The following is a 12,460-nucleotide window of genomic DNA, read 5'->3' on the forward strand; positions in this document are numbered from 1 at the left end:
AGAGAGGAGGAAGCAAGCTCCCCACTGAGCAAAGAGCACAATGTGGGGCTTGATCCCAGGACCCCAGGATCATGACTTGAGCTGAAGCAGAGGCTTTAACCCACTGAGCCACCTAGGGACTCCCCCAAAAGTTAACATTTTAACCATTTTTAAGAGTATAATCCAGTGGAATTAAGTATATTCATAATGTTATGCAGCCTTCATGAGTATTCAATTCCAGAATTTTTCATCATCCCAAACAGGGACTCTGTAACTATTTAACAGGTAACTCCCCATTTTCCCCTTCCTCAGTCCTTGAGAATTGTTCTTCTTTCTAGCTCTCTATCTATAAATAAATATTTCTGTCTATCTGTGAATTTTCCTATTCTACGTACCTCATGTAATGGAATCATGCAATATTTGCCCTTTTGTGTCTGGCTTATTTTACTTAGCTTTTATTTTACTTAGTGTTTTCAAAGCTCATCCATGTTATAGCATGTAACACAGCATCAAAATTTCATTTATTTTAGAGCACCAGAGTGGCTCAGTTCGTTGAGTTGTCTGCTTTCAGCTCAGGTCATGATCCTGGGGTCCTGGGATCAAGTCCTGCATCAGGCTCCCTGCTACGCTCAGATCCTGCTTCTTGACCTCTGCCCCTCTGTCTCATGAATAAATAAAATCTTTTAAAAATATTTCACTTACTTTAAATGTTGAATAATATTCCCTTATATATGCATGTTCCATTTCATTATTCTATTCAGTCATCAATGAACACTTTGTTATAATACTTTTCTTTTGGAAAATTTCTAGTTAGTTCTTTTGTATATTCATTGGCTCTTGTTTTATTTGTGCTTGCTTGTGTTTCATACTTTTCTTTTAAATGGAAGTTAATCATTTCTTTAAACATTTTAAAGATATAAAAATGTTTGTCAGACTTCTAAAATTCTGAAAAGATTTTTAAAGATTATTTTAAAATCTTGATCATTATATTTTCATATGTTTTAGAATTTTGATTTTTAGAAGTGAGAGATTTTGTTTTTCCCTTCCTTCTCTCCCTCTGAGCACATCTGTCTTGTGCTTATGCAGCTACCTCTGCCTACTCCCAAGGCCCCATGTAGAACAAAGTGCTACAAGAGCATTTTAGATCTTCTTCTCCATAGCTATATTGGGGCTTTGGCAAATCCTGAACTTAGACTGAAGGGAGGAAGGGACGCTTTAGGCCCAATCTCTTTAGCCCTAGAGCTTGCTAAAAGCCATAGTTCCCAGTGAGGTACAGTAGCAGTTTGTTGTTGTTGTTGTTGTTTTTAAACTTGGCCTGTTGGACAGTATGTTTGTGATAATACTATATCTGAATTTTAAAAGTTTTTAGGATATTGGTTGTGTATTATGATCTAAGAAAAATAAGTCAGTTTTGGTTTCAACTTAGATTAGTTAAATTGAGGTGAGTCCAAAGCCTTATAATTGTAAAATAGGAACATTGCAAATTTCCCATAGATCTCCCTATTTAAAATAACTGAACATATAATAGACGAAACTTTCCACTTTTTCATTATTACCTTGCTACTTATTTTCTGTGTCATTTCTGTGTTAATTCTACTAAAACACAACACTCTTATAAATGTCCCATGACTCTTTCCATAGGGTCAAATTTAAATCTCTTAGCCCTGCCCTGACAACACCTTTCTGTCTTTTCAGTTTCCCATGTTCTCAACATGAATCCTCTTTAATACTTCTTGCTCATTATTTTTTCTGTACCTTTCTTCATAGCTTATTAGAGCCTCTTTATCCATCTCTTTGCCTTTCAAAACTAAGCTTTCTTTAGGAACATCACTTCCTTCATGAAGCTGTATCTAATCATCAGGTAAAAGTGAACCTTTTCCTTCTAAACTGCATTAGAACTTACAGTTGATGTCACACAGCACCTATTTGTGCTTTACATTTAAGTTTTGTTATTAGGGTTATGATCTCCCTGGTTGTTTCTATAAATCTCCTAATTATCTTTGTAGCACTCTTAATATATAGTATATAAAAATAATTTCAGAAATTAATGTTTATATTAGTTATCCAGTAGTTTGAAGAAATAAAACTTTTTATTCATTTTTGTCTGGCAGTCATTAAGACTTACTCTTTTTCACACTGTTCTCCAAAGTGGCTGCACCAATGTTTATAGCAGCAATGGCCATGGTCGCCAAACTGTGGAAAGAACCAAGATGCCCTTAAACGGACGAATGGATAAGGAAGTTGTGGTCCATATACACTATGGAGTATTGTGCCTCCATTAGAAAGGATGAATACCCAACTTTTGTAGCAACATGGAAGGGACTGGAAGAGATTATGCTGAGTGAAATAAGTCAAGCAGAGAGAGTCAATTATCATATGGTTTCACTTCTTTGTGGAGCATTACAAATAGCATGGAGGACAAGGGGAATTAGAGAGGAGAAGGGAGTTGGGGGAAATTGGAAGGGGAGGTGAACCATGAGAGACTATAGACTCTGAAAAACAATCTGAGGGTTTGAAGCGGCGTGGGGTGGGAGGTTGGGGGAACCAGGTGGTGGGTATTAGAGAGGGCACGGATTGCATGGAGCACTGTGTGTGGTGCAAAAATAATACTGTTATGCTGAAAATAAAAAAAAAAATTTTTAAAAAGACTTACTCTTTTTCAGATCTGGCTTTTGCCATTGGCTTACTCTCCATCTGAGAAATTCAATATGACTTATTGTTTTTTAAAAAATTAAAGTAAACCATTCATTTCAAAACTATTATAGTAGTACTTGAAATAATTGGTAAAGTTGAATCTAGGAATTACTACCTTGGATGCTCTTGGCACAAGGGAAAAAATGTATCACACTTTACTCTTAACAAGCACTTGATGAAAACTTTTATTTTTATCAGCTTATAAATTTGATGAATATGGATAGTGCTCTGAAATCAATCCGAGAAGATTGTTTTCATCTGCTGGAATAAAGCAGATAAAATAAAACAATAACACTATAAAAGATCATCAAGTAACTATTCATTGACAGTCAGTATTAATGTACTGAGTCATCTCTCAATGGTGGTTTGTCAGCTTCTTCCTGTGCAAAGACAATACATAATGCAAATTTTGTGAAATAAACTTCTTTTGCTTTCCAAGTTGTTGGCTTTGGCTAACAAATAAGAATTACTGTGTTTCAATCACTTTAGCATACCAGTATATAAATTTTTAGTCCAGAGAGTATTTCATTATCCCTCACAATTGGCATAGACATTGTAAAAATATTATCAAGTCATGCCCGTATTTTGAACAACCTTTCAATACCTTGTCATTCATTTTACTTGAGTTAAGATCTGGGACGTTTAGTATCATTTGAAAAGGCCCCGTGAGAGCTGGATTCAGTGTTACCAACCTTTTTTATATTTTTTAAATTTATTTTTATTTTTTCAGTGTTCCAAGATTCATTGTTTATGTACCACACCCAGTGCTCCATGCAATATGTGCCCTCCATAATACCCACCACCAGGCTCACCTAACCCCCCAACCCCACCCCTCCAAAACCCTCAATTTGTTTCTTAGAGTCCAGCCTTTTTAAAGCTCTTGTTTATGTAAATTCGTTCCCATTTCAGTGGCTTCTTGTATACTGTTTCCTCTGCAGGTGGCACCATATCTGTTTCTCTTCCTCCCTACACACATTTCTTGTCATGAACTTTTTGCATCTTTTGGACCTTAACACTTGTTTAGAGAAGATTTCACTGATCCCTTTTCTTTTTAAATCATGTCCCCCAGTTAAAATCACTGATTTTACACATTAATTTCCTTCTTAGATTCATCACTGTTCATATCTGTATGTTGTGATTATTGTTGATTCTCTGTCCAGAGCAAGAGCTCTCTGAAGATAGGGACACTGTCCACTTTTGTTCACTGATAAATCCTTGGCAGTTTAACACAGGGACTGGCACCATAGTAGATGCTGCTTATGCAGTAGACTGAGGGAATCCCCTTAACTTTCTGATCCTTAGGAGGATCAGAATTCCTCTACCAGATCCAGAATTCCTCTACTGACACAATTTTCTAAGAAAGCACAATACTAGTATAAGGGAGAGTTTATAAAATATTTCAAAAACCAGTGTCTGGGTTCCCTACCTCCCCCATTTCCATTAGATCTTTTATGTCAAGATTATGAACTAATTTGCATTACTAGTAAATGTTAAAGGACACAAATAATTTAAAAAATTAATTTAAGCAAGACATAGGTGATATATGGTCTTTCTTTAAAGATAAAGGCTCAAAATGGTCTTTTAAAAAGTCTGTTTTAAAGACAGTATTTCTAAAAGTAAAATTAAGGACTTCCATATCAAGTCCTTAATTTTTTTAAGGACTTTTTTTTCATGAATTCAGTTCATTTACACTATTGCACTATATTATGGCAAAATAATCTTCAGTCAGTTGGTTATAGCTTTCCTTTATGTTTGCATGAACTTAACTTTGAGTTATACACATTGAAAAGGTCAGTAGATAGGATTCTGGTATTTTATCAAAGATAATGTGGCTGTTGTTGTGGCTCTGGTTCTAGGCAGTATGAAACTGTGGTTCCACTTGAAGATTCTATTGTGACTGAGGTTACAGCAACTCTACAAGAATGGGCCAGTCTGTGGAAACAACTCTATGTGGTAAGTATTGATAATTGGCTTACTAGGTCATTAAAGTTCCATTAGAAAAGTGAAAAAAATTATCTTACATATACTAATTATAAATTTTTAGACTTCTGAATATTTGCAATTTTCAAAGTATGATCTTATATTAACTGAAACATATTTTCAGTTATGAGTGTTGTTCAGTCTGAAGAGAGCACATTATTCATATGCCTCCAGTACCTCTACCCTATCCTAGTCAGTAGAATAGCATTAGGGATTGTAGCTGTCTTTCTCACTGCTGTCGTCTGAGAAGCTTTCATAAAACAAGTGTTTCCTGAATGAATGAACAAACTTAAGGGTTTCATTGTGAACATAAAGTTGGGTAAAGGCCAAGAAGTTTTATCAACAGATTCTTATATTCACTAAACTTAAAGGATATGCCATATAGGACATGGTTTGCTAAGTCTACAATTAATAGAAAGATTAATAAAAAACGTGGTTCATGTCCTCTGGAAACTTAGAGTAGAGAGCAATAGGACACACAACATCTGGGCTGGAAATAAGTGACAAGGTTTGGGTTCTGTTATTTCATCAAGATGGAATAGGCACATTCTGTTATACTCCTTTTACTAATTACAACAAGAATCCTGAACAAAACTCATAAGTCATCTACCAGAAAACTCTGAAAGTAAAGGAAAAGAAAGTGGAGTAACTAGGGACCTTTGAACTCAAGGACTGAATGAGTTCCCAGATTGTTTTTTCTTGCCTCCCATATACTATGGCTCGGGCTCTAGAGAAGCCCACCACCTGGAAATACTAATAGGTGCAAACAAAAAAGCACCAAAAAGACCCCTTTTTCAGCAAAGGCTGGTGCAGCAAGACAGAAACCTTTTCCTCCACATCAGATAGGGTGCAGATGTAACAGGGTTTGAGTGAGGCACGTGTCATACAACTGTGTGAACACCCTATCTTCATGCTTATGAACTACAAAAGGATCAAGACAGAAACACTTTAAGTTATCCTTTCTGTTCTCTACAGAACATTGAAATAAAAGCTGCACTCCCTTGTACCCACCCAAACAGGCATTACAATAGTGGAATTGGTGACCAGAACTCCCATCTTTCATACCCACTTTTCCTCACACCTGCAGTAACAAGATGTCCCTCTCCAGTGGAGTTTCAGGCCAAACTCTTGACTTCTATCCCTCCCCACTTCAGTAATGAGGCAGTGCCTTTCTCTTCAGTGGGACCTGCAGGAGGATTCTGACTGCAACTTCACCCAGCACTTGCAAGGTGGTACCTTCCCCAGCAGAGCCTATGGGTGGGACTCTGGAGTTTACAACTACCCAGTGTTAACAAGGTGATGCCCTTATTTTGCAGAGTTCTGTGGGCTTCCTCCTGTGCTCTGAAGTAAGGAAGAAGCATCCCTCTACAGAGGATCCTGTGGTTAGAACTCTTGATTTCCACTTCCCTTGTAATAATAAGTGGGTCCCTCTCCAGCTGAACCTGTAGGCAGGACTGACTCTCACCCCCTCCCCATTAATGAGACAGTATCCCTCTCTAGCACATGATGTGAAGAGTACCCTCTTTTTCATCCTTGCCCTGCTGAAATGAGGCAGTGCTTCTCTCCACCCAAATCCATGCTGAGTATAAGTAAAGTGGAGTTCTGCTATCTAGGTAACACACTAATGGGGGAAACCAGGAGAGCACTGGAAGGACTTTATATACTAAACTGACATTTAAATTATAGCCCACAAAAGTAAGCCTATGATTGCATTCTGAACTGAAGCAGATTGACCACCTGTAGAAGATTTAAATAGGAATCAGAATGTCATAGCATAATACTTAAAATGTCCAGTATACAGACCAAATTTATTTCACATATGAAAAATGAGGAAAATCTCAATTCTAATAAAATAAGATAATCAACAGTTGCCAATTTTGAAAGGACACAGATGTTAGAATCATCAGCAAGGATCTTAAAGCTGTTTTTGTAAAATTGCTCCACCAAGCAACTAGAGACACTCTTGAAACAAATGAAAACATAGTAAACTGCAGCAATGGAAGTAGAAAACATAAAGAATCCAATGAAAATTTTAGAACTGAAAAATACAGTAGCCAAAATTTAAAAATTACTGGATAGGCTCAATAGCAGCATGGAAGAAACAGAGGAAGGAATTAGTGAACTTAAAGATGGATCAGTAGAAATTATTCAATCTGAATAATGGAGAGAAACTAAATGGAAAAGTAAGCTTAGCCTCTGAGACCTGTGGTTCAATAATAAAATATCTAATATTTGAGGCATTAGAGCACTAGACAGAAAGGACAGAATGTGGACCTAAAATATTTTTGAAGAATAGCTTAAATCTTCCCAAATCTGGCAAAAGACTTAAGTCTACAGACTCAAGAAGCTGAGTAAACTCCAAACAGGATAAACCTAAAGAAATCCATGCATAGTCACATTGTTGTTAAACTTCTGAAAATTAAAACAAAAGAAAAAAATCTTTGTATATATGCACTGCTGTATTTATGTATTTAAAATACATATGTATGTTGTATATACATATATGTGTATTGTAAAATTTTACGTATTTTTAAATTTCAATTTAATTAATATATAGTGTTAGATTGGTTTCAGATGTGTAAGATAGTGATACAACAACTCTATACATTACTCTGTGCTTATCATAAGTGCACTCTTTTTTTCACATTTTTTAAAAAAATGTTTAAATTTTACTCAGCTAACATACAGTGCAATATTGGTTTCTGGAGTAGAATTCATCTCTTATATACAATACCTAGTGCTCATCAGCATGACTGCCCTATTTAATACCCATCACCCATCTAGCCCATCTCCTACCCACGTCTTTCCATCAATTCTCAGTTTGTTCTCTCTCATTAATGGTCTCTTTTTTTTTTTTTCAAAGATTTTATTTATTTATTCAACAGAGAGAGATGACAAGCAGGCAGAGAGGCAGGAAGAGAGAGAGGAGGAAGCAGGCTCTCCGCCGAGCAGAGAGCCCGATGCGGGGCTCGATCCCAGGACCCTGAGATCATGACCTGAGCTGAAGGCAGTGGCTTAACCCACTGAGCCACCCAGGCGCCCCTCTCATTAAGGGTCTCTTATGGCTTATTTCCCTCCCTCTTTTTTTTCTTTTTCCCCTTCCCATATGTTCTTCTGGGGTTTTTTCCCCTTAAATTCCACATATGAGTGAGGTCATATGGTATCTGTCTTTCTCTAATTTATTTCACTTACCGTAATACACTCTAGCTCTATTCATGTCATTGCAAATGGCAAGATTTCATTCTTTATGATGGCTGAGTAATATTCCATTGTGTGTATGTGTGTGTACACACACGTACACCATATGTTCTTTATCCATTCATCATTCGATGGATATTTGGGCTCTCTCCATAGTTTGGATATTATTGATAGTGCTGCTATAAACATGTACCCCTTTGAATCAGTATTTTTGTATCCTTTGGGTAAATACCGAGTAGTGCAGATGCTGGATCATAGGGCATTTCTATTTTTAACTTTTTGAGGAACCTCCAATCTGTTCTCCAGAGTTGTTGTACCAGTTTGCATTCCCACCAACAATGCAAAAAGGTTCCCTTTTCTCTGCATCCTTGCCAACACCTTTGTTTCTTGTGTTGTTAATTTTAGCCATTCTGAGAGGTGTGAGGTGATATCTGATTATGGTTTCGATTTGTATTTTCTTTTATTTTTAATTTAATTTTATTTTTTTCAGTGTTCCAAGATTCATTGTTTATGCACCACAGCCAGTGCTTCATGCAATAAGTGCCCTCCTGAATACCTACCACCAGGCTCACCTAACCCCCTACCCCTCTCCCCTCCAAAACCCTCAGTTTGTTTCTCAGAGTCCACAGTCTCTCATGGTTCATCTCCCCACCCCCCCCGTTTTCCCCCAAGTCACTTTTCCTTTCCTTCTTCTAATGTCCTTCTAGTTATTCCTTATGCTCCACAAGTAAGTGAAACCATATGATCATATCATTGTCAGGAAGGCATTTGAGAAAATCCAACACTCTATCATGATGAAAACTTTCAGCAAACTAGGAATAAAGGGGACTTTTTCACCATGAGAAAGGGCATTTATGAAAACCTACAGCAAATGTCATACTTAATGGTGAAAGTCTGCTTTGGGGAGCAAGGTGAGGATGTCTGCTTTTTAACATTTTGTCAGCTTAATACCGGAAGTCTTCACCAGTGCAGTAAGACAAAGAAAAGGAAGAAGAGACATACAGATTAGAATGAAGAAAAAAGCTGGTCCTATTTGCAGACCAGATGTATTTGCAGAAAATACAAATCAAAACTACAGTGAGATAGCACCTTGCACCGATCAAAATTGGCTACATAGGGAATCTCAAAGAATCTTCAAACAACAAAACCCACTAGAATGTACCAAAGATACTCCTAAAACAATTGAGTTTGCAGTTCCAGCATAGCAACTCAGAAAGTCTCTTTTTCTTTCAGTCAGTTAACTAATTTTATTGCCATATATTAGCAATGAAAAATTGGAAACCAAAATTTTAAAACAATGCTATTTGGTTAAAGGACAAAATATGAGACCTGAATCCATAAAAATCCTAGAGGAGAACACAGGCAGTAACCTCTTTGGCATTGGTGATAGTTACTTCTTTCTAGCCAACACCTGTTGTTTCTTGTGTTATTGATTTTAGTCCTTCTAACTGGCATGAGGTGATACTTCACTATAGTTTTGATTTGTATTTTCCTGATGATTGGTGTTGAGCAACATTTCTTACCTGTTGGCCATCTGTAAGTCTTCTTTAGAAAAATGTCTATTCATGTCTTCTGCTCATCTTTTAATTAGGTTATTAATTTTGGGGGTGTTGATTTTTATAAGTTCCTATACATTTTGAATACTAATCCTTTATCAGATATGCAGTTTGCAAATATCTTCTCCCATCCCATAGGTTGCCTTTCAGTTTTGTTGGTTGTTTCCTTTGCTGTACAGAAGATTTTCATTTTGATGAAATATCAATAGTTTATTTTTGCTTTTGTTTCTCTTGCCTCAGGAGACATATCTAGAAAAGGGAACACTTTTACACTTTTGGGTGGGAATGCAAATTGGTGTAACCACTCTGCAAAACAGTATGGAGTTTCCTTAATAAGTTAAAAATAGAAGTACCCTATGATCCAGCAGTTGCATTACCACAAAAATACTGATTCAGCAATTGCAGTACTACAAAATACTGATTCAGAGGGGTACATGCACCCTGATGTTTACAGCATCATTATCAACAATAGCCAAACTATGGAGAGAGCCCAAATGTCCATTGAGTGATGGATGGATAAAGGAGATGTAGGGACTATATACAATGGAATATTACTCAGCCATCAGAAAAATAAAATTTTGCCATTTGCAATGACATGGATGGAGCTAAAAAGTATTAAGCAAAATAAGTTGGAGAAAGACAAATACCATATGATGCCACTCATATGTGTAATTTAAGAAAGAAAACTATAGAGAACAAACTGATGGTTACTGGATGGGAGGTGGATGGGGGAATGGGTTAAATAGGTGATTGTGAGCACCAGGTGTTGTATGAAAGTGCTGAATCACTAAATTCTACACCTGAAACCAGTATATTACACTATATGTTAACTAACCTGAATTTAAATAAAAACTTGAAAAAAGGGGGAAAATAATGGTGTTTTAAACAAAATGCACATTTATTTCTTTTTCAAGTGAGCACAGGCATTCTGGATTTGGTATTGCAGCTCTACAGTCATCAAAGATTCAGGATCAGAAATGTTCTGAATAAATTAGAGTTGCTATTTGATGCAGTAGCTTAGAATATTTAAAATTTGAAAACTCTTTCAGGTGTGGTTTGAGGCCAGTATATTCACTGATTTTCTAGAGACATGGAAAAACTTGAAAGTGGGAGTATGTGTTGGAAAGAGGACAACTGCTAACAGTATTTTTTTAAAAAATATTTTATACCTAAAGTTTGAAATTGCCATGGTAATTTTTAAATTTGCCTTCTGATGAGTGGAATGTTGGAATGTTGTCTTTCTTTGCCATTTTAACAAATTGCAGTGTTTCTGCTTAATTCTTTAAAAAGTATTATTAATATGACAACTGCCAAATGATTGATCTTATTCTGAATGCACGTAGGAGGCCAGTCATGTAGCCAGTGAAATTCAAAACAAATGAATACACATCTTCTCCAAATGACTCTTTCTAGTGGAAGAGAATAAAATTTTGTTTTATTACTGAAATTAGTAAGAGAGCTGAACATTCTCCCTTTGTTTTCCCTACTTAATTTCAAGCCATATAGTTCTTCTTAATCTAACTTTACAAAAGGCAAGTAGCTAGAGACCTAGCTGTCCTCTGAGAAAGAGTATACTTAAACCAGAATGAAGCTAGGTTAACAACTTTTAAAGTCTAATGGACTCCGAGAAATAAACAGGGTTTTGGAGGGAAGGGGTGGGGGAATGGGTTAGCCTGGTGATGGGTATTAAGGAGGGCACGTATTGCATGGCGAACTGGGTGTTACATGAAAACAATGAGTATTGAAACACTACATCAAAAAAACTGTAAGAGACTCTTTAATCTCACAAAACAAACTGAGGGTTGCGGGTGGGGAGGGGGAAGGGGTAGGGAAAGTGTGGTGGGGTTATGGACATTGGGGAGGATATGTGATATGGTGAGTGCTGTGAAATGTGTAAGCCTGACGATTCACAGACCTGTACCCTTGGGGCAAATAATACATTGTATGTTAATAAAAATAATAAAAAAGATTTTTAAACCCTAATGATGTAGTATATGGTGACTAACATAATCAAACAAATCAAGTCTAGTTTATCTGATTCTGAAAACAAAAGAAAATTAAGTGATGAAGAGTAAACTGAGAAAAAATTCTCAACATAGATAACTATAAAGATTAACATCTTTCTGTATAGAGTACATAAAAATCAATAGGAAAACTAGGAAGAATACCAGTAGATAATCAGCAAAGGTACAGGCCATTCACAAAACAATACATTAAGGTAATACTCAGTCTCACTAGTAAGAGATGTAAATTAAATCAGTGAGATGATTAGATAACCCTAACCATTCCCAGATATTCTCCTTCAAATTAACAGGCAAGAAAGTAAATTTATTTTTATTTTTATTTTTTTATTATGTTCAGTTAGCCAACATATGACACAACATTACTTTTTGATGTGGTGGTCAATGATTCATTAGTTGCATATAACACCCAGTGCTCATCACAACACATGCACTCCTTAATACCCATCACCCAGTTATCCCATTCCCCCTCCCCCACCTCCCCTCTGTAACCCTCAGTTTGTTTCAGAGTCCAGAGTCTCGCATGGTTTGTGTCCCTCTCTGATTTCTTCCCATTCAGTTTTCCCTCCCTTTCTTGGTCCTCTGTGCTATTCCTTATGTAGCACATATGAGTGAAACCATATGATAATTGTCTTTCTGTGTTTGGCTTATTTCACTTAGCATAATCCCCTCCAGTTCCATAAAAGAAAGAAAGGAAGGAAGGAAGGAAAAAAGGAAAAGAGAAAGAAAAGAAAGAAAACCATCTTCTACTATTGAATTCTACTATTGAATTTCTTCATTCTTTGCTGCTGGGTACCAAATTTTAGTTAGCACATCTGAAGAATAATTTAGGAAAAGCCTTAAAATTCTTCAGATTTTAAAGTAATAAAAGTTATTCTAATTCTGGGAACTTGTTTTAAGATAATAATGTTCAATATGAGAAAAGAGTGAGTCTTTATTTCATAAATACTTACATAGAAGCAGCATTTGCACTAGCAAAAACAAATTTACTTCTCCAAATGTGCTAACTGTGGTCCAGTTAAGACATAAATG

The 12,460-nt window shown here is 36.2% G+C and overlaps 1 protein-coding gene and 1 pseudogene across 1 annotated transcript in view; one reads left to right on the forward strand and one right to left on the reverse strand.

Moving 5' to 3' along the window:
- Nucleotides 1-1,817: 1,817 nt before the first annotated feature.
- LOC132010413 (dedicator of cytokinesis protein 3-like) overlaps nt 1,818-12,460 on the forward strand; it is a 198,089-nt gene continuing 187,446 nt past the window's right edge. Inside the window, exons 1-2 of the mRNA XM_059388283.1 lie at nt 1,818-1,840; nt 4,530-4,626. Of these exons, the coding sequence (XP_059244266.1) occupies nt 1,818-1,840; nt 4,530-4,626 (120 nt within the window). The remainder of the gene's footprint in view (nt 1,841-4,529; nt 4,627-12,460) is intronic.
- Nucleotides 5,490-5,586, reverse strand: LOC132012766 (small nucleolar RNA U13; annotated as a pseudogene).

This window comes from Mustela nigripes, chromosome 2, assembly GCF_022355385.1.
Source record: "Mustela nigripes isolate SB6536 chromosome 2, MUSNIG.SB6536, whole genome shotgun sequence".
In the NCBI taxonomy this organism is placed as follows: domain Eukaryota; kingdom Metazoa; phylum Chordata; class Mammalia; order Carnivora; family Mustelidae; genus Mustela; species Mustela nigripes.